We start from the raw sequence: 22,458 nt of genomic DNA, 5'->3' as shown, positions 1-22,458 counted from the left end.
GCGCTCCCCAGAGCTCTCAGAGACGGGACATGCCCGGCTCGGGCGCAGCCCCAGCGGTGGGTGCCCGGCTGCCCTGCTTGCGGCCGGGCCCGGCGGCGGCCCCAGCGCTTTCCTTATATACAGGGCTGCCCCGGGCCGGCGGCCGGGAAACGTGCCGAGCGGGGGATTCTTTTGCCGGGCTCCCTCCTACGCGCCGGCTGCTTTGCACTTCTGAAAGTGCCGGGGCTTGGGAAGTGTTTTCCTTTTCATTCCTGGCCGGAGCGTTTACTGCCACGGCGCTAGCAGTCATAAATTTTGCTACAACCGCAATGACAGGTGCATTGATATGCACCCTGAGAGCTCCGGCTGCTTTAATAACCGCTTCGCTGGCCGCTCTCACCGCCTCTTATTTATTCGGTATCATATTAGATATCGATCCGAAGCAGAATTAAGTGTAGTGGAAGTTTTAGTAGAGAACTGCTTAATATGAAAGTGTCGGGAGGAGAGCGGCTGGCAGCGGCGGGCCGGTGTCAGCCTGGGCCAGCCGGGGACGCCGGGGCTCCCAGCTGCTCTCCGGACACAGCCGTGAGAGTCTCGGCATCCCGCGAAAGCACTGGAACCAGTGGCAGGACAAAAAGTCCCATTATCATGTGCGACGCCTAACAGTTCAGATGAGGTTAACCTTTCTGGAGAGGAAGAAGGGAAATCTGAAACACAGACATGGATACTTTGCGGTTTCCTACCCTGGGTGCCTCCAAGCCCACCTCCCACGGCTCGGCCTCACCATTTGGATGTCACTATTTTTTTTTTTTTTTTTCCCCTGTAGGCTCTTTCTGGCCAAACCACCAAGTGTTGAGCCCTTGCTTTGGTGTTACCTATAAAAACATCACCCCGGGCCTTTTACTCGTGGAAAATCAAACCCTGGATGGGTCTCCCTCTCCCTCTTTCTCTCCCTCTCTCTCTTTTTAAGATCTAAAGATGAGCCACCAAACAGTTGAGCATTGTCCATGTGATTTATGGCCCATAGCCTCCTTTTTAGGTTCAAGCAGAGTTCACAAGCAGTTGGTATTTCAGAAAAGAAATAAGGCTTTTAACAGCTTAACAGCAATATTCTTTCTTAAGATTCTGTGTATTCTTTTGGGAACTATATTTCACAAGGCATATAAAAGCCTACGCTTAAGGCAGTGTTGTGCTAACAAAAGTCCTCAGTCCAGACCGGTCCCGAAAATGTAGAAGACAGAAGTGGGAAAAGAGAGACAGAGTTATTTGGACAAAAATACGTCCAAGACTCGTCAAGATTATTACATCGTATTAAAACTCATTTTTATTGCCACCGTCCATTTCTGCAGACTTTTTAAACAAAAATTTTCCAGGAGAGAAAAACAGTTCCCGTTCTGTCAGCTCCACAGATCATCTCAAGCTTTTGTTTAGGAAAGAAAAGGACCCCGGCGGTCTGTGACACGGGATAAACCGTCGAGAGCGGCTGTGAATCGCAGCTCGCTGAGGTTATTTTCACTTACAGAGATGTGTTTCCCGGTGAATTTTAGAGAACAGATCAAGGATATTTGGCGGGACCAGCGGTACTTGCGAGAGAAGGAAGAGTACTCTCCTAATATTGCATGAGTATAGGCAGGAGAACTCTAATTGTCGGACATCTTTTAAAGATTTCTAGCCACTTTTCTCTGGTATATTAGTAGGCTTAAATCCTGCAGAAATACAAGGAAGTATCAAGATATGTCGATTTACAGACTTATATTGTCAGGTGAAGTATGTGCTAATTTACAAAATTACCAATAGTGTCAGAGAAAACCCCTACCCCACAAGAAAAATAGGAGCAGGGAATATTAAAAAGCCGCACCAAAATTGCAGAACATTTCCATCTTGTACTAAGCACAGAGAAGTTATGGGAGCAGCAAGGAGAAAGGTAACAGCACCCTGCCTCAAAACATCTGCCCTAAGGGGACCGTGCGCTTTCGGTGGGAGCAGCCTCATGTGGCAGCCGGGGGGCGGGGAGGGGAGAGCCATAAGTTTGCCGGCCGAAAAAAGAAAAGAACCCTCTAAAAATTATCACAAATGTCTCAGGTTCTTTCTACTGGGTACAAATAAAAGGGACGAGAAACGTTGGGTGAGGGAATTTAATTCATTACAGAATTAAAATAGGGGAGCTGACCTGCGACTTCCTTTATAGTGCAAAGTAAAGGGAGTGAATGGCGCCGGTTATACTTTAACTCTGGAGGAATCCGGGGAAAGAAGAAGGGCGGGTTTACAAAGGGGACGGGATTTTTCTGCCTCTGCCCGGCCGCAGCCCGGGCTCCATCCATCATGTCAGCCGTGCAGGGCCGTGCGCACGCGTGCCGGGCGGGGGGCGCGATGCTCTCGGCCGAAATGGGCCACTGGCTCTTTGGGGACACCACCCAGCACAGTTGTCACTGAGAGAGCTTGCCCACAACCCGATCCAGCCAAACTCGAGCGGGAATGGTCCAAAGGCAAAACAAAGCAAATAAAACATCCCCCAAAATGCTTCAAAAGGTGGCCTGTAGGATGTCCCGCCCATGTGCTCCGTTCCCCCCGCACCCTGGCTCTCGGGTGGCTCTTTCCCTGCAGTGGCTCGGGTCCTTCCCTGGTGTGCTCTGCTCTCTGCTTGGTGTGGCCCAGTTTGCCCTGACTCCTGCCTGGTGATCCTGCTCCTCCCTTTTCGTCCCCTGGTCCTTCTTTGGGTCCCCTGCTCCTTCCTTGATGTCCCCCAGCCCTCCCCTGGATGGGAGGCCGAGGCCGAAGGTGCCGGGGTGCGGGGGGTGCTGGGACCGGCCCGTGCCAGCCGCTACCAGCCGGTTTCCCCCTTTAAAAGTCATTTTTGTGTCCCTGCTGTTTCCCTGCCCAGGTGGCTGCGAGTGGCCAGGGCCGAGGACGTGAGGCGCGGGGCGGCGGTCAATGTTATTTGAGCGGGGGCCGCGGGCCTCGGCGATCGCAGAGCAGAGGATGCAGAAAGCCGCCTACTACGACAACGCGGGGCTCTTCGGGGGCTACACCTACAGCAAGGCCGACGCCTACCCCTACGGCGCGGCCCACCAGCCCTACGGCCAGGCCGGCCTGGACGGCGAGTACCCCGGCTCCGCCTGCTCCGTCCAGGGCTCGGCGCCCGGCCGCGCTCCGGCCCACAAGGGCAGCGAGCTGAGCGGGAGCTGCATGCGGCCGGGCGGGGGCGGCCCTGGGGGCAGCCAGCCCCCGGGGATCGGCGAGCATCAGCCCCCGGCCCTGCCGCCCTCTTCCCCGCCCAACCCCCCTCCCAGTGTGCCCCCCCCGAAGAAAGCCAAAGGGGGCCCCAACTCCTCGGGCTCGGCCAGCGCCACCCTCAGCAAGCAGATATTTCCTTGGATGAAGGAGTCCCGGCAGAACTCCAAGCAGAAAAGCACCTGCGCCCCCCCAGGTAGCCCAAAACCCCCGCCCCGACCCACTGCTCGCCCGGAGAGCAGGGCTGAGTCCCTCGGGCTGAGCGCCTCGGGCTGAGCTCCTGCTCCGGGCCTTGTCTGCTACTCCTCTAGCTGCCATCTCCCTCCTATCACCCCACCCCACCCCGCTGAGGGGTCCCAGCCCTGCCGGGCGCTGCAGGTGGGACAGGCCTGGGGCGGGGAGCCGGGGACGCCTGGTCGGTGTCTCTGGGGGGAGGCAGCTGCGGGAGGGTGTGTATGGGGCAGGGAGGAGGGGGAGGCCGCCCCCGGGCCCTCTGCACCCCCTCCCCGGGCGCCGACAGAGCGAGAGGGTATAGCAGGTTTCCAAGGGACCCCGGGAGGAAGGGGGGGCTGTCTTTCGTGGGGGGAACCAATGTCTCTTTGTGCCTCTTCCCCGCAGGAGAGAGCTGTGAGGACAAGAGCCCCCCCGGGCCGGCCTCCAAGAGGGTGCGAACAGCCTACACGAGCGCGCAGCTGGTGGAGCTGGAGAAGGAGTTTCACTTCAATCGCTACCTGTGCCGGCCACGCCGCGTGGAGATGGCCAACCTCCTGAACCTGACCGAGCGGCAGATCAAGATCTGGTTCCAGAACCGCCGGATGAAGTACAAAAAGGACCAAAAAGCCAAAGGCATCATGCACTCCCCCGTCGGACAGTCCCCGGACCGCAGCCCCCCTCTAAGCGGCCCAAACCACGTCGGCTACTCCAGCCAGCTCCCCGGCGTCAACAGCCTCAGCTACGACGCGCCCTCGCCCACCTCGTTCGCCAAGTCCCAGCAGAGCATGTACGGGCTGGCCGCCTACACGGCGCCGCTCAGCAGCTGCCTGCCGCAGCAGAAGCGCTACGCGGGCGCGGAGTACGACCCCCACCCCATGCAGAGCGGCGGCGGCGGCTTCGCCAACCCCAGCCTGCAGGGCAGCCCCGTCTACGTGGGGGGCAACTTCGTGGACTCCATGCCGGCCTCGGGCCCCATGTTCAACCTGGGGCACCTGCAGCACCCCTCCTCCGCCAGCGTGGACTACAGCTGCGCCGCCCAGATCCCCGGCGGCCACCACCACGGACCTTGCGACCCCCACCCTACCTACACGGACCTTTCCTCTCACCACACCTCTCAGGGACGGATGCAGGAGGCGCCCAAGCTCACGCATCTGTAGCGGGGCGGCGGCCAGCGGGCCCCGCTCCCCTCTCCATTACCTCACTTTTCTGACGGGACAGTGTTACTGTGCTCTCGAGTGCCAACAGTATTAGTGGATTTGTCTCCCTTAGCAGCTCCCTTCTTTCTTCCGCAGCCCCGAGTAGGTCCGTGAGCAGGAGCCTTTCTCTTAGAGCTGTTTTAAGCATGACAGTGCAATATACTGCCAACCGAGGGACTGATAAGCTGGTAATGATGTACTTGAAGGTAAGTCTTAGAGATGCTGTAGTGTTAGCAGCGCGTCATGCTGAGGTGTTTTAGACCAGTCGTGAGCCGTCGGAACTCGCCCGCGCGTAAGCTTATTTCAGAGAAGTTAATTTATGAGTTCTTCCGTAACGTAAGGATCGCATTGGACTAAATGATATGTATTTATTATTTTAAGCGAGACATTTTTTGTATCACTGATTATTTATCCTCGTCTTAATGTATTTATGTGGGTATTTGTAGAGTTTCTTCACCAATACTTCGGGAGAGGGATTCAGGTCCGTGGTGACTTACGTTTCACCTATTTAGTATAATCGGTCTGAGCTAGTTGAGAGAGTAGTCTTGAACAGTTGTAACAGTGGCTGGTGTTTGTAGTTTATGTAAGGATTAATTAAGACAGCAAGTCGTAAATCATTAATAGAGTAAAACAAACTGTGGCATCACACAAAGAGCCGTTACACTTTAAAAAATATTGAAAGTATTTTTAAAGTATTTATTTCTAATCGGCTGGCCCCACTCGAGCGCCTCGGTGGCTTGGCCGGCAGCTGGCTCGGCCGCGTGAAGCCACCTTTAGATGGAGGCGCAGCCGCTTTGAGGAGGCGATCTACAAAGAGGGGCTCTTGGCCATCTTGTTTCAGATCAAATCCTGAATATGAAAACCTCGGTGAGGTTAACATTTATTTATTGGCTGGATATGTATAGCGCATATTATTTCGGTGGGCTGTTTTCTTTTCTTTTCTTTCTTTTTTTTTTTTTTTTTTTTTTAATTACACTCTGGCTATCCAAAATAGAAAAGAAATTAGAAGCTTAGAAGGCAAAAAAATTAGAAACCCTCTGATAGTGCTAATTTCATTAGGGTCTCCATAGCAATCTGTGCAGCAGCTGCCACCTCCTTTGTTATTTTTATACTGTTGTCTTTTACTAACCATAAATCAATTTTTAGACATCTTTGGAGGGCCGAGCTTTTCCTCTTGGTTTGTTTTTTTTTTTTTTGGTTTTTTTTTTTTTTCATAAATGTAAACTTTGAAAGAAAATTGACAATCAGATACACACAGCCGAAGGGAGAAGCTGAGACGGGGCGCGGGCAGGGGCTGGGCGGTGCCGCCGCGCTCCCCCGGTGCCCGGCAAGGACAGTCCCACCCGGCCTGACCGCGGCAGCGGGCACCGCCACCTCCCCCTGCCACCAACAGGACAGTTAACACGGGGAAGAAAAAAATAAAGTAACGAGAAGATTAAAAAATAGGAAAAAGAAAGGGAACGGTGCTCTGAACCCTCGTGTTTCCTCCTCTCTAGTTACACGGCTGTATTGAACTCGCTGGATTTACAGAGATACTTCTTTTGTAAACGCTGTGATTAAAGTCTCTTCCTGACAGTATATATTGCTCTGAGAAGACTATTCTTGTCTCTTTCTAAAAGTGTCGAGTTAAATATTAATCCAAACTTCTATATTCCCCACCAAAGCTTCTGATGCATCGCTTTCCAGTTTGACAAACACTGCAGCTCCTACTCCATCCTCTAATGACAGACCTGGCATTCCTATTGTGAGAAATATTTTGCCACCTCCCATTCTGGTCAAGACAGACAAGTTTTCTTTTATTTATTCTTCTTTTCTTTCCCATCCCTGCTTTCTTCCTTGCCATTTGGTATTTTTGTTCAGCTGAGCACTAATGATTCAAAATATTACTTAGGGTTTTGTTTTCCCCTCTGTGAGATTTCAACAATGCTGTGCTACAGTGAAAAGTGTATCTTTTGTTAAATTCCACTTTTAACCAAGCAAATTTGGATATATGTGTTACAGATCTGTAAACAAAACAGAACAGAATAAAATTCTTTGTTTGGAGACATATTTTAACCCTTTTAAGCCATAAAATTGTATTCTATGGAAGCACCACCCAGGAGTAAATAAAACATACAAACAACACAAAAAGTAATGCTAGACACCACTTGTGATTTATACTTCTGTAATATGCCATAAATATATACATATGTTTGTCTCTCCAAAACTTTCTGCCATGAGTGTGCCCACAAACAAAATTCTCCATGTAGGTTTTTTTGTGTGTTCTTGAAACGCAATATATTTTGCTTCACCTGCTTCTATCTGTGAAACAGCAAGGCACCACCATTTCTGCAGGACACCCAGTGTCCTTCTCCCTTTTGCTTTGTGCTCTGCAGGCTGTTAGTCAAACAGTGTCTGCCCTGACTTACACTATTAGTCCTTCATTAAATCTGGTAAGAAAGAAAAGGCTGTTTAGAGATCTGGGGAAGGAAGGGAGTTCAGAGGAGCCCTGACCACAAACACGGTGTTACTGAGGCCCACTGCCCTGAATTCCTTTCATGTTGCAGGAAGACAGGGCCAGCAGCCATGGTTTCCAGGGGGGGAGGAGGAGCTTGTGTGAGGGAGAATCTTCTTGTAAATAAACTCACTTTCTTCTCCGTGACTCTGGCAGAGGTGTCTTCTTTGTAATGCAGTAGAAGTCCGTGATGATAACCTAATTATTAGAAGTAATGTAACTTTAGCAAGATTGCTGGCATTTTTACAATGTTTGTACAAGCATCAGCAATCTAGAGGAGAGATACTCTTTGGCACAAGCCAGACTTTTTCTTGGCCCATCGTTTAAAACCCATAAATTATAAACAACCCCCTTTTACACTCATCAGGAGCTCAGCTCCTTTGCAAGAGCATCTGATGTGATGAACTCCAGTCACCTATTTAAAACACAACTAGTCAGCCAAGGCCAGGCCTGGGGCTGATCTTACCTTTGCCTTTCTTTACAAATAGAAGGCACAGCACCCTTCCTCTCCTTCCCTGCTCCCTCCATCTGCTCCAGACCCATAAAAGGGTCAGTGAGCAAGGCCCTCTAAATGCTGGCAGTGATGTTGCACTATTTGGGATAGGCAGCTGCTGAGAGCACTGGCTGGGAGGTGTCAGGGGTGCACGGAGCTTCAGTGAGGCCATGCAAATTATTTTGTTCAGACCAGTGGGGTTTGGGTCTCCACTTTCTGGTTTGGCCTTTACAGTAACCCACCATTTAATGGCATTCCAGCAGTTTCCCCAGTGCAAAAAGGAGCAGAGGCTTTGTGTTATCTCCATGCAGTGAGTGCAGGGCTGAGCCACCCTTTTGCATCCTGTTTCTTTTGGAGGGGGGGCCCATCAGTGTCCCACTGTGCATGGCCTGGTTAGCAGCACCAGGGCAGGGACCCTAGACAGCCACAGCCAGGGGCTTCCAGGGATGCCACAGTTTTGTAGGTGCCACTTGTGTTTGGCTGGAAAAACAAAGCCAAATGCCTCCTGCTCCATTAGCAAGTGCTTCCTGAGCAGACACTGCAGGCTCTCAGCCCTGCTCCATGGGCAGGCCAGGGACTCAGGGGCACCCCCATGGCTTCCACTATGAGACCACACCAGGGTCATCTGGGGCTGCAGGCAACCTTGTCCAAAGATGAAGAGGATGCAGCTGGCTGCACACCCAGGAGGCAAAGGAATGCAAGGAGGAGGCTGGCTAAGAAAGGGGAACCCACCAACATCAACTAGAAGTCCCCTGACTTTCTTGAGGGCCAGCTGGGTCTTTTGGGCTCCATGGCAAAAAGTCTGAAGGCAGGATCCACCATATGGGTGTCTGCACTCCTCCAGCCTCATGGGAAGCCCTTTGAAAGAGCCTGCAGGGACATCCAGGCACTAAAAGGACTACTTGACCAGGGGAAAAAACAGGGTAAAGGGGATGGGGCTGCTGGTCTACCTCTGGGAGGGTGCCTTGCTGATAACTGTCAGCTGAGGAGAGAGGAAAGGAGCTGCAGGTTGTGATGCCATCTTCTACATGCCAGCCTGCTGTGCATGCCCAGTGCCACACACTGTGGCAGCCTGGCAAAGGCACAGTGTGCTGCACGGTGGGCAGGCCCAGGTGTCCAGCACTGCACTGCACACCTGCCTGGGAACACAGGCTGGAGCTGGGTGGGCAGCACACAGGGGCTGGTGCTGCCAGGGCAGTTAGGGCCGTGGTGGTGGCCGGGTGTCATGCCATCTTATACACTGATGAACAACATCCCTCTGCTTTTAAAAGGTGCAAGGTAAGCTGGGCCAGAGCTCCGTTGGCTGCAGCCACTTTCCAGGGATTGAATGGCAAGTTAATCCCTGAATGGGCAATGCCTCTCTGGTCCCACGTGAGAGGCAGCAGAGGGTACCCCGTGCTGCTTGCTTGGAGTGGGGCTGCCAGGGGAGTGACAGGGCTGGCTCTATTAAGGGTCAGCAATCACACCAAGAGCACTTTTTACTCGACAGTGGGTCCTCCTACATCTGCTTGGACCTGAGCCAGCTGGGACTGGAGCAGAAACCCCATCCAGCAGAAGCAGAACACAGTTCCAGAGCCTGAGAGCCATGGAGTAACAGGGCAAGACTGAACCCCTTTGGTCACATAGGCCAAGACACAAAATGGGACTCAGTGAGGTACCTGTGCCTGCACATCCCTAAGCCTCTGCAGATGCTGCTCAGGAGCAGAGGTGAGTCTTTGTCTCTCCTTTTGGAGCCCAGGGTCCTGAAGCTTTCAGAACGTTCTGGGATGAATTACAGAAAGGCTCAGCTGCAATGACAATAAGCACAAAGCAGAGTGAAAACAGCAAGGAATTTATACTAGACAGGATGGACGTCTTCTGGATAAAAATACTCATGAATGTAGGACTTGAACACTTCAATTTTTATTTGCTGACATGCAGTTTTTTTGCAACAGCTGAAGTTTTGGGAGCGGTAGGCAATCCTGTGCTCATTGAGGTACACAGCCTCAATCTTTCCTCTAAGAAACATTTTAGGATCTTTGGGAGCAAGAAAGGCAAGAGAAGACAGAAATCTTGGCTGCAAACTCATTGGCACCCATTTTGCACACAGCAGCATGGCTTACCTTGACACCTCTGGGTTATCAAGATGTGTAATATTTCTGTCCCAACAAATTCACAGCCATGGGACTGGAAACAGGGCTTTACATGGCAAGGGGCCAGCGTGGAATCACTCTTCAGAGCAAATCTTTACAGAAGAAGGGATAGACTATCCTCTGTGTTCATATAGAGGATCTTTGTTGTTAATCTCACATACTGGGAAAACAGAGGTTCCTGTCCCAGGAGTCAGCTGGGAAAGAGGAACTTGTTGCAGGGATACATTGATGGCAGAGGGAAACACCCCTTCCTGAGGGGTTGCTGTGGCTGCCTGTGCTAGTGCAGGAGCTGAGGATGGCTTCCCTACAGTGCCAGAACAACTCCCAATCTCTGCCCTGAAGTGTCTGTTCATCCCTGGGTATATTCCCATTTTACAAAATAAACTCCCAAAAGCTTCCCCTCCTTCTGTAATAGCCTTTCTCACAGGAGCCTTTAGTGGTTTGTTTGAGCTAACAGGGCCACTCCTTAAATTCCCAGTATTTGCTTATCTCCCCTGAGGATGCCCATCCCCACCCTAGCTGTCTCCACACCATGGATGTACATCCCCCTTAGCAATGAGAACCAGCTTTGCCCAGCTGGCACTGCTGCAGCAGCAGAGGGGTAAGGACAAGGTAATGCACACCTTCCAGGCTGGGGGCTGGGGAGGGATCTCTTGGATCTCCTGGGTGTCAGCTACAAGCACAGAGGGTGGGCTCCTGCTCTAGGGAGACAGGCCACATGTCCCAGCCTCAAAGCAGTGTCTGTGGCTCAGGCTGCCATTGCCTTCAACACAGGCTGCTCAAGCAGCCTCCCTAGGGTGAGGGGCTGGTGTCTGCACCCAACAGGGACTCAGGGCTTTTGGCTGGACTTGCTCCTACATCATGTCTGGGCTCCACAGTGGCTTTCTCAGGCTTTGTAGAGGCCCACATACTCCCAGAAACAGAGTGACACAAGGACTCATTTGGTCCATTGTTGTTACAGAGTTTTTGCCCCAGCAGGTCCCCTGTCTTGCCATCACTTGACTACTCACACAGGCATCCCTAAACCTCCCAGCCATTCTCAAATTGTCTCTGACAGCACCATGTTCTTCACATTCTTTTTTCCCCCACTTTTCTTCTTCCTTCTTTTGGCATCCAACGAGTCCTTCATCTTTCCCATTAGACTCCTTGTAAAAAAAACCAGCTTCAGTCACTCTATTCTCTATCACTGGAAGTTAACTTTTTAAGTCTGAATACTGAAATTCCTGCATGTAGATAAAGCCCTCCCTCAGAAGCCAGAATATCAACAAGAGATGTTTGTCCTGTATTTAGCCACTGATTTCTGCTTTTGTCACCCTTGAACAGTCCTGCCAAAACAAACAGGTAATGAACAGGAAACTCGTAACAGCATCCAGCTGGGTAAATGGAAAGATCGTATGTTGGTGTGAACACAGACAGCTTTTCTAGCATTTAGAATAGTCTTAGGTGTAATTAAACCAGTTGCATTCTGCAAACACAAGACCCAAATAAAGCAGCAGCCCTGTTCTGAAGCCAATTTTCTTTCCTTCACTGCAGGCAGGAATTTTTACAGCAGAGGAGACTGAAGAGCGCAGGTGCTCTGCTGCATGGACAGCCATTCTCTGCTAAAGAGAAAACCTGGTGTTCCCAGGCTTCTGATTTTTCAGAAGATAATGTTTTCCAAACTGCTCTGATTGCCATGGGAATGCTGAGAAAGTTTGCATCATCCAGAATTTAACCCCTTCCTCCAAATGTGTGTTTCCTGACAAAGTGTATTTGATTTAAACTGTTCTCCTGATTTATATACTTGCACCCCCTGAAAATAGAAATTAGGTGTACTCTATTATTGGAGTATAAGGGCAGCACAGCCCATCAGAGTGAACAAGTCTGTGCTGGGAGAACAGCAAGTGTCAGGACTCTGAGATTTCAGTGACTGCTGTGTCTGTAGACTTGAAGTTCAAGCACCCTTAAGACATAATCTGTACAAAGCCAGCCTTTGCTCTACAAGAGTTGGTTTATAGTAGATGAACAATATTAGCTGGGGAGAAAGAGGGGCTGATAGGAGGCCATGTCACTGATCAGAGTCCTTGTGCAGGGAAATGCTCCTGCACCTCTGCAGGATGTGCATGCCTGTCCTAGCAATGTGTCCTCTCTGGGCCCCTGCAGGAAAAACCCACCAGATCTGCTCTGAATTCATCAGCTGGGCATAATGGTGGAGCTGAACTGCAGAGCACAAATCTCCATGGAAAGAGTTGATACTGAGTCAGTGAAATGGTCTGATTATGTCACCCCATTATATCCTTTTCCTGTCACCAGTCTGGCCCTCTGAAATCCACAGGGGATCCAGTGAAATGTTTCCTTCTCTGGGAATTCTGGTTGCCTTCCTGACGTTGGCATCATGCTTGGTCCTTGCAAAATTTGTGGCCTCTTCCTGACCACAGCAAATGGCACTTTTGTCAAGAGCTTGTAGAGCTTCTTGAGCTGTTGAGTGGAAGGCACTGGATGATGGATGAAGGCATACAAATTTCATGCTTTTGTTTAGAAATAAAATATATTTTTAAATAAAGTACAACCCTTGCATTTCCCCGCTGACTCCACATCCACCTACTAAGAATTAGAAGGTTGCAAGTCTAATTCAAAGCAGCATGATGTAGCCCTTCTTCATGTTCCTTGTAGGTCCAGTCCCAAGTCACCAAAGCCCAGGTGTACTCTGCCCAGCACACCCTTCTGCTCTTCTGAACTGCACTGACACATGGTTATCGGCTGAGACATTGGATGAAACCGATCATTACCCAAATCAAACATCAGCGTGGCTCAGACTGGATGGTCAAACGTCACTTGGAGACGTTTAGGGAAAGATGATCACTTCGGGAGTCCAGATTTCACCTCCTTCACCTTGTTGCTGTTTCCTGCCATTCTGGGGGATTGAAAACCAAGAGAGAGTTGGACGATTTGGCTGGGTAGAGCAACTTGCTGCTCTCTGCCAGCTATAAACACTCAGTAAACAATGCCGAATCGCCAAGGGAAAAATAAAAGTCCATTAACGGTGTGAGCCTGCTAACGGTGAGGAGATTCATTTTTGAGAGGCTGCAGAGCACTTATCTGACGGAACGAGACCATTAAGCGCCATGAGGTGCAGCAGCACCCCGCCCCTCGCCCCAGCCTCCGGGTGGGGAGGCCGGGGAGTGCCCGCGTGGGCTCCCGTGGGGGCCCCCAGGAGTCTGGCCGGCTGCAGGGCAAAGGAGAGCGCAGACGGGCGCCCGGATAGCGGGAAAGCGCCAGCTCGCTCACCTTCGAAACTCCCGGCAAACGTCCCAAGTGTGCGGAGACTCCGTAGAGCCCAGGGGAACGGCCTGTCCCGAGGGAATCCCGGTGCGGCGCGGCAGGATTGCCCACCTGCAGCCCCGCTCCAGCCCCGGCAGCCGGCCGCGGGCAGGGGAGCTGGGGGCGCCCGGGACCCTCGGCTCGGGCTCGCCCCTCCGGGCTCCCATTGGCCGCGGGGCGGGACGTGCCCCGCTCCAGGGCCTATATTAGGGCAATATTGCCCCGCGGGGCGCGGTGCTGCCCCGTGGGTCATGGAGCTGGGGTACTTTGCTCTCGCCTTTCCGCCGGGGCTGTGCCGCGGTGCCCCGCAGGCCCCGCACCGCCAGCGAGGGGACGGCGCCTTCCTGGCGCTGGGCACCACGGCCAGCGCCGCGTCCCCGCCGCAGGCATTAGGCTACGCGGCCGCTGCCCCGGCGGCGCTGGGTCCCTGGCTGCCGCCCGTCCCGGGGAGCCGGACCGCCGGCCTACGCCACGTCCATCCCTCCCGGGAGCGGCCGCTCGCCGCCGCCCGACCCCGAGCGCCCCTGCCCCTGCCTGGGCGCGGGCGGCGGGGGGCTCCGGCACCTCTCGCCCTGCCCCGGGGCCGCCCCCGCGCCCGGCTGCCCGGCTCCCGCGGCGGCCCCGGCGGCGCCCCGCACCTTCGAGTGGATGCGAGCGAAGCGGAGCCCGCCCGGGAGAAGTGAGTGGGGCGGCGGGGAGCGGGCGGGGGCTGCTCCCATCCCGGCTCCCCTCTGCCCTTCTCCTGCCTCCACCCCCTGCCTTTGCCCCGGCTGAAGCGCGGTGTTTTTCGGCGTTGCAGGCGGCGCGGCGCCGTGCGGGGGGGAAGCGCCCGCCTGCTCCGCACGCACCAGCTTCAGCACACGGCAGCTCACGGAGCTGGAGAAGGAGTTTCACTTCAGCCGGTACCTGTCGCGGGCCCGCCGCCTCGAGGTGGCCCGCTCGCTGCGCCTCCGCGACGCCCAGGTGAAGGTCTGGTTCCAGAACCGCCGCATGAAGCAGAAGAAGCGGGAGCGGGAGGCGCTGGCCGCCCCCGCCGCCGCTGTCCCGGGCGGCCCCGCCTGAGGCTCCGCCGCTCCCACGGAGGGACCCGGGGGACGTCGGGGCTGGGCGGGAAGCTGCGGCCGGCGGGCGCGGGTGTGCCTTCACGCGGACCGCGGCTGTGCTGTTCCGCTGCTTTTTCTGTTGCAACTTTATGTACAGTTTTATTTATGAGGATTCAGGGAAAACCGCCGGCCCGGAGCGCCGCTGCTCGGGGTCGGAGCGGGCCGAGGCAGCGGGCGGGTGCAGACGGGAGTTAGCGGAGAGCGCCGCTCCCCCAAGGCAGCGCAGCGAGCGGCTCTGCCAACTGGCCCGGGTTCGGGCGGAGTGGGTGCGTGGAGGGGCTGCCCCATGCTCCCGAGCCTTTCTCCGTTTTGCATTTAAAAGACAGATCCATGGGCTCAGGCAGCGTTGGTACAGAAGGGGAGACACCCCGAGAAGGCAGAGCAGAGGAGAACAGGGAAACTTCCTCTTAGAGGAAGGGTCAGGGATGGTCATGGCATGAATCCAAGATCCCCTTTTGAAAGAAGTGTCCTTGTCTTCTGCCCTGCCCTTTGCAAAATTGCTGCAAAAAAGAGGCTGGTTTTGCTTGTATTCATTCATTCATTCATTCATTCATTCATTCATTCATTCATTCATTCATCATCCATCCATCCATCCATCCATCCATCCATTACTATTTATTTTCCTGATGTGACTGATTTAGTAAAAAGTCTGTTTTTGACAGAAAAAAACTGCGAGGTAAAATGTAAAAAGAAATAAAGTCTTAAGAGGAGCAACTGTTCCCTTTTGAACTGCAGAGGTGCTGGGATTTCCCTTGCAGAGGCTCTGGGCAGCCCAGGATGGGCCAGTGGCCATTCTGCTGACTCCCAGCTCCCCTCACATGTCCGTAGACAATATAAAGCCTCTTGCAGCATCTAAGGCCAGAATCAGTTCATTTAGCCCTCTCAGTCTGCATTGTATCTCATGGTTAAAAAATTGCATCATTATAAATCTGTTTGCAACAAATCTCACCACACGCAAAACCTCAAGACCTGTTGAAGCTCAGAAAGACACTTGGGTTTGACCAAAGACTAATTCTAGCAAAAGGCCAAGAGGATTCCTGGGTCTTTTGCTTGGATTGCTGCATAAAAAAGACTGGCAATATTCCCACAGATAAAATAACAGTATCAAAGTGGGCAAAGGAACCAAGCTTAGACTTTTTTCTCATTTCTGCGTGGGAAAGCAAAACAGCAATGTGGAGAGGAATGACATCTGGATTTACATGAAGGTGATTTTATTTATTTGTGGACAGGACTTTTGTTTTGGACAAGCTCTTTCTGCCCTGGATTTCTGCTGAGTGTTGGACTTTGGGGTGAAAACGCAATTATGGGACTAGGGGAGACAGACTTCAAGGAGACCTGTGGAATGCACTGGGTCCCTGTCTGGAAGCCAGCCCCAGACACCAACAACTATTTGTCTTTGTTGGATGCTTGCTGGGTAAAACGACCACAGAGGGAAGATGAAGATGGATGTCTCAAGTCCAAAAGTCAGCAACGAAGAAGATTCTTTCTCTCTGTAATACTTTCCATCCCCCCAGGTGCCCTTCTGCTTAAGACTTTCTTCTGAAGATTCTGCTGAGGGACTGGGAAGCCACTGCTGATGGAAGCTTCAGTGGAGGTTGGTGGGAACCTTGGGAAGCTACTCCCAAAAGCTGGGCAGGCAAGTTATGATGATGTTGTGGCAACAAGTCCATGGCTAAACAAGGCAAGGAGCCTCCTAGGCAAGGAGATGGATGTTCCCCATAGTGAGCATCCAAAGGAAGGGACTTCCCAAGACAGAAGAGTTGTCACACATCATATCCTGACTGTACCAGCAAAGGACAACACTGCTAGAGGCTCACTGTTGTGCATGCACAGAGGTACATTTTTGTTCTGTACATAGAGTTATGGTTCATGTCCCTTGGGCTGCTTCACTTCATGGCATAGCCCTAAAAATTCCCAGGACTGAAGTACTCGTGTGAAACTAGCTGCAACCAAAATGTGTGGTTTGCAGTTCTTCATTAAAGTAATGACACCAAACAACTGTTTATACTGCAGGCTGATCATTCATTAAAAACCAGGAAATAATATTTCTGCCACCTTTTTTTATTTTTTTGAAGGTGCTACTTAAAGCAGAATAAAGCAAAATCTGGTAAAATTAATGAAAATTTGAATAAATCAAATTTGTTTTGCAAGTTGAATTTTAAAGGCAAGTACACTACTAACCAGCTCTTTTCTGCAGCTGTTTTAAAGGTCCATTTTTATGAACTACTCTGTTATTACTCTTCCATTTGTTTTTTTTTAATAGTACAAGTGAGCATCGACATACAGCTGGAATAACCCATTTTTCTCAGAACACGTTTCACATACAAACTTTAGAAAACAGCTGTATTTTCAGTTGCCTCCAAATTTGTCGCATGTCTATGGGGTTGCTTGTTTGTCAGCCTTTTATTTTCCTAATGATTTTGACATTTGTGCCAGGCACTTCAGGCCAGAGGAGTGCTTTCTGTACTGCTGGCACACTCCTGCACTACCAGCATGGAAAGAAAGATTCTCATTGATTTCATGGTGCTGGATCAGACCATTAGAGCACACTAAGTCTTTTGCAATGAATGTTTTTGTGACATATATTTTCCTGAATAAATAAATACATGTCCTGGCCTTGTAGCAGTGCACAGTTCTGTATCCATCAAAATGACACAGACCAGAGATTTACTCCAAAATTAAGATGAAACCTTATGACTCTCTTATGGCAGTCTGAATTTGGTGGTATGAGCACAACTATATTCTGTCTTAAGAACCAGTACTTTGTATTAATTGATTTCTGCTCACATGACAGGACCAGTTTAATAGGATCCTTCTCTTCACAAACAGTTCTAGCTGTATGAGGATTAGATATTGCTCCTTTGCACTATTCTGTCAGCAAGCTACCCAAAGGAAGGAGCTAATGCTAGTCACATGCCAATTCTTAAATAATTAAATAAAAATGCCTGTGATACCCGTGGGTGCACACATGAGTCAAATAAATGGTCTAAGATTCACTCATTTAAACTTAATCCCAAGAGTTGTGTCTCACACATGCCCAATTTGATGCCTAGCAGTTGGAAACAAGTTTTAGATTTGGCAGCTAGTTGTAAGAGCACAAGCTGCAGTTTTCACTGCAATCGGAACACAATATTCCAGACTGGACTCAATAGATACTCACCACCATATAATTTTTCACAAATTATGAAACCACTATTTCCTGGCTTTATTTTTCCTCAGCCATCATCAGAAACCACAGAAAGACCATTCTCTCTCAGTCATATATTAATTTTTGCCTACTGACTGTTGCTCAAAGGGCCCCAGGCTACAAAGGGATATGAACAAAGTAATTTTTTATGTGTTCCCATTTTGCCTCAAACAGAACAAAAATATTGATTTGGAAGGCTTCCAAGAGGAAAAAAAAGTTGTAAAATTACTGTTCCTAAGTGGTATATGTGAATGTAGAGATTTAATATCTTTTGGATAGGTAAATGATAACAGAAGAATGGACCTCTTTGAAAACCAAGTTTAGGCAAGAACCCAGGCTTGCCTGGGTATCTGTCTTCCCAAGAGGATCACATTTAGTATGTTACTGCCTGGAATTACAGCACAGGGAGCACTTTGCTGAGGGTCAAACCAATGACTCTGTTTTATGCTATGAGCTGCATATCCAGGTTTATTTTGACCATGCAGGTAGCCAGCAGTAAGCTAGAAAACAAAAATATGCAACCCAACCCCCACATTTTAATCTCCTTTTGAAAGTGTCCCTCTTCATTACTTATCGGTACAACCCAGAACTGTGGTTTATGCAAATAATGGTACAGATTGCTAGCAGAGGAAAAAACAGACTATTATTTCTTCTAAGAAAAATCTTTGCAGACAAAATTACAAATTGCAAACACCTCCTTGGAGTTCCAAGAACTTGTCTCTAGCAGCTAAGAAATAATACTTATGATTTGTCCTGCACCACACTGTTAGCCTAAGCGCCAAGGAAGCCCCAAGAATGCTTGCAAATCCCTGACAACTGAAGAGAAATAGGTATGGAGAGAAATCCCAGATGAGACATGGCTGTTACCAGTTTGTCATTAAGAGGTGACTGAAGTTTAGGGGACACACATTCTGTTCTATTTGCAATATATGGCTACATACAGCTATGTGTTTATGTGATTCACTCAATCTCAATGTTGTTTATTTATAACTTTTCTTAATGTCGGTGAACTAAGGAGTCTTTGGCAAAGGAAAGTCACCCTGATAAAGGAAGGTGAACCAAATGACAAATCATTCTTCTCCCTGTCATAACAATATCTGTTATTCACATGTCTACTTAACCACATCTCTAAAATGCCCCCAAATAATTCTGGGAAATATTTAGGGAAAAGATGCTTCACAGAGCCAATGTCTTACTGTAGGTTAGCTTTATCTGGAAGTCTTTTGCTGTTCTTGATCATCAGCCAAGTAAACAAAGTAACCCTCAGCTGTAAATCTTCCTTGGCTGTTTAAGCCAATTTACTCTTACATAGAGTGTTAAAACCTCTGCTGGAGATACAGTCCTGAGAACTTTTTGTAAACTGGACAAGGCTTCCTTTATACTGAAAAAATTTAGACCACTGGTCCATGAAAGAGCTTTTCATAAATAATTTTGGTACTCTTGTGGTTTTGTTTCTTCAAAAGACAACAGCCACTGGTGATTAGAAGATTGAAAACCACTAGTTTAAGTAAACAAACAAACACAGGAATAAATCCAGTCAGTTTCTTTTCTACTAGCCTAGCAGACTTCGCACCACCTGGAAAATAGATCTTTTTTACTATGCTTCACCAGAAAGCATAATGCTGCAAATAATAGCTCAAAAAATTTCATTTTGTTCTGAAAAATGTGGCATTTTTAAGCAGGATGGTGTATCATGCCTTATGAAAGTGTTTAACAGGTTTAACTCAATCAGTTTGGCCTATGGCCCTAACCTTAGAGTGAGACCCCTACACTGCCAGCACGGGGGACACACTAACCTGGGTTAGAGAGAACAAGGACCTCAGCAATGCATCAATCCATGCTGCTGTGGGTGAGCATAAAATGCCACCCATGTGTGAATTCAGTGGATCAGGAGACCTGCTTCTGTGGGGCAAAAAGAACCATTCCTTCTGCCCATACAGCCAATGGAAAACACCTGTAACCCAGTAATATGATTTTGGTGACATTAGCATAGCAGGAGAATCTGACAGCTAAGGCTTTCCTGCCATTACTCTTCATCTTAACGGCTGTGCTACACTAAATCTACATTCCTAATGCCTCTTTTTATGTTCCTTTAACAAGTAAGCTAGATTAAACACTATAAAGTTTAGAGTGGTATTTGAAAACAGATAAAAATATCACTAAATTTTTTAATGACTACTCAGATCCGATTTTGCCCAGTTACTGTTCAGATAATGGAAACAGTTTCTAATCCTGGCAACCTCTAGTATTTGATCCATATCTTAAGCATAGATATTGGTATAATTATTTTTAATACACAGACATTTATAGATTTATAAATTACCCAATTTATGTGGAGTGACATTTTCTTCAACATCCAAGTGTATCAAATCCAATGATAATTATCAAACAGTGTTAAAAGCCTATCAATAAAACAATCTATCTTTCCCTTTAGAAATGCAGCTCAGGAAATGTGTAGTAGGTACATGACATCAATGAGCTATCAACCCCATTTTCTCGTGCTGGAGAGAGCAGCCCCCAACAGTGCATGTAACAGGGTGACTTCTTCTAATAGGTCCAAGATTTTGTAAAATCTTGTAATTGTAACCAGCACTGTGAGAACTGTGACTTCGATGTGACCAGGCAGGAAGTTAAAAAAAAAAATAGGACAGGACTGGCTGAACACTCTTAATGTCACGTCTCACTTAAGAAATGGACCACCTGGTGCTCTGGTTGCTTTTCAAATGTAGCACTAAATCAAATAGATTTGTTAATCTGATTTGGGACTTTACATGTGCCAATTGTTACAGCAAGAGTTATACAAGAAAAGGGCTCTCACAAATCTGGTGTAAGAATAAATTTGAAAGAAAAAAATAAAGACACACCCAAACAAGAATAAAACCTTTACATCCTGTCTGCAGGTTGCCAGTGTCATTCATCTGTGATGCTGTTGTGTCCATCACCAGTAATCTAAGGCCTGCAACAGAGCTCACCCATCCCAGAGGCAGATGGCCATGTTTTCAAGAATTGGAAGAACATGGCTTTGGCCTGTTTTTCTGAAGAAAAATGTCCTAAATTTGAATTTCATTGTATTTAATAAAAATATGATGGTGTGATGGCACAACCAGATGTTGTTGGCATCAGTCACATCCAGACACAGACACCCAGATCTGTGGTCAATGCCAGCCTGCAATTTGTGTCCTGAAGTCTTCATCAGCTGCAGCCTGAGCCCCACCAGTGGCCACATGATGTACCAGCAGCATCACCAATCGCTCACATTTGCTGGATTTGTCAGTCTCAGGGCTTGTTCTGCATTGGTCCTCTTTGCATCCAGCTCTGCTGAGTGTTCAGGCAGACCAGCAATCTGACTCATCACTGCAAGTCTTCTATACCAGCATTAATTCAACTAAACACATTTAGTTCCAAACATCTGACTAAGAGGGTTTCAGATCCTGGCAACATTACTCTTGTAACTTTTGCCAGCCTCCAGGGAATTGAGAGGAAGTAAGGGATTTGGAGCATCATGCATACACATGGCTGCTAGCTGGACAAGGCTGGAATTTAGCTGGATTAAGTTGAAATTTAGCTAGCCTGTGCTCCCTGTACACTTATGTAAACTGAATATGGCTCACGTGGCTCAAAATATTTCTCAACCAGGCATTCCTTTTCCATGTCCCAGTGCTCAAAAAGATAAAAAGTGCATCTTATTTGCAAAATGTTCTGAAATCATTGCTGCACAAGTTTTTATTTCTGCTTGCTCTGTCTCTACAAAGACCAAAGGAAACACCTGGTGCTTTTCTCACATCTTTCTGCTGGTGCCAGGAAAAGGATCAATCTGATCTGCCACATCTCCTCACAAATCTCAGGAGGTGCCCAGCCTCACCAACTCATACCTACAACCAGAAAGACCATGTGTTTTTAATGTATATACATCCAAGTTATTTCAGTCAGCATATTTTTTTTTCCTTACCACAGTTGTACCCTGGGGAGAAACTATGTCAAGTATGAACTTCTACAGCTGTAATGAAGATATGGCAAAGCTTTTCTTGTTCCTTTTATGGAACAAGACAATGATTTTAGATGGAATAGATTCAACTTCTGAAGTTTCTGCTATGTTGTATCGACTGAATCAGTTCTCAGCCTCCCTTAAAAATATAGAATGGCACTCTGATGATCAGGCTATGTGTCTAAGGTGGAGGTGTTGGAAAAAAACCCCAACAAACCCCACTAGAGAAGACTTCTTATTTATGAGATACATGGGGGAAATGATTCAGAAAATAAAGTCACTTCCATGTAAGCTTTTTAAAAGAGATTTCCCATCTAGAGGTAAAAATTTTATACAAGACCATTCAGCTCTGCAGCATTTAGCTGTAAAAATGGAAAAGCCCCTATAAACAATGGGTTGCTTCTACGAGGACAAAGTAATCAGGCAGAAGCAGTCACAACTCTTTTGCTGAAGTGAGATGAACAGCATGAAAAGCCAAGACCTAAGCCCCATCCTGGCTCAGCAGAGACAGCATTCATGCAAGGTCAGCAGGGCTTATGTCCCTGCTCCTGCATGTTGGTCTCCCTAAAGCAATCCCCAGGGCTGTGGAGGTTGAATGGGATGGCTTGGATCTGATGAATTCTCGACCAAACTTTCTTCTCAGGTGTTCCAAGAGCTCCACATATATGACTGATGAAGGGTTTTGTAGGTGGGTCTTGCTCCCTCTCCCTTTCTTAGATCATTCAAAGGATTTTGGTTTTATCCTGGTGTGGAATAGCAACACATTCTTAATAAAAAAAATCTTTTGGGACAAGGCAACTATCTCCTGCCCAGCTCTACAATAATTCACAGCACATCCCTCTTACAGTGTGTTGCAGATAAATATTTCACTTCAGCTGTCTTCCCTCCATGCAGGGTAGGCAGTTTTGATCATTTCTACAGGAAGAAGAAGAAAGTACTTTATTTCTATGCTGGCCTTCAGAAAAGGATTTAGACCCTCTCACAAGGAGCTTTGATGAATTAATAAACCTCCTCAGTATTTACCATGCTTGTCCAGAAAATGAATTCAATTGCAGCTCCTTAATTTTCCAGATAACATCTGTAGAGTTTGAGAAGACTTGCCTAACCAGTGCCTACAGTCAAACTGAATCATTATTCTTATTTTC

At 48.9% G+C, this 22,458-nt stretch overlaps 2 protein-coding genes across 2 annotated transcripts; both read left to right on the top strand.

Moving 5' to 3' along the window:
* Positions 1–2,910: 2,910 nt before the first annotated feature.
* Positions 2,911–4,580, top strand: HOXD3 (homeobox D3). The gene is made up of 2 exons (XM_036386855.1): positions 2,911–3,406; positions 3,829–4,580. Exons 1-2 carry the CDS (start codon positions 2,911–2,913, stop codon positions 4,578–4,580), a joined length of 1,248 nt encoding a protein of 415 aa, XP_036242748.1.
* Positions 4,581–12,842: 8,262 nt separating this feature from the next.
* HOXD1 (homeobox D1) lies at positions 12,843–14,100 on the top strand. Its single transcript, XM_054515424.1, has 3 exons — positions 12,843–13,474; positions 13,530–13,717; positions 13,838–14,100. The coding sequence occupies exons 1-3, from the start codon at positions 12,843–12,845 to the stop codon at positions 14,098–14,100; spliced, it is 1,083 nt and encodes a 360-aa protein (XP_054371399.1).
* Positions 14,101–22,458: the final 8,358 nt, after the last annotated feature.

The sequence above is a fragment of the Molothrus ater genome, chromosome 7 (genome assembly GCF_012460135.2).
Source record: "Molothrus ater isolate BHLD 08-10-18 breed brown headed cowbird chromosome 7, BPBGC_Mater_1.1, whole genome shotgun sequence".
In the NCBI taxonomy this organism is placed as follows: Eukaryota; Metazoa; Chordata; class Aves; order Passeriformes; family Icteridae; genus Molothrus; species Molothrus ater.
Note: the sequence above shows the minus strand (reverse complement) of the source record. Positions and strands in the feature narration are given on the sequence as shown.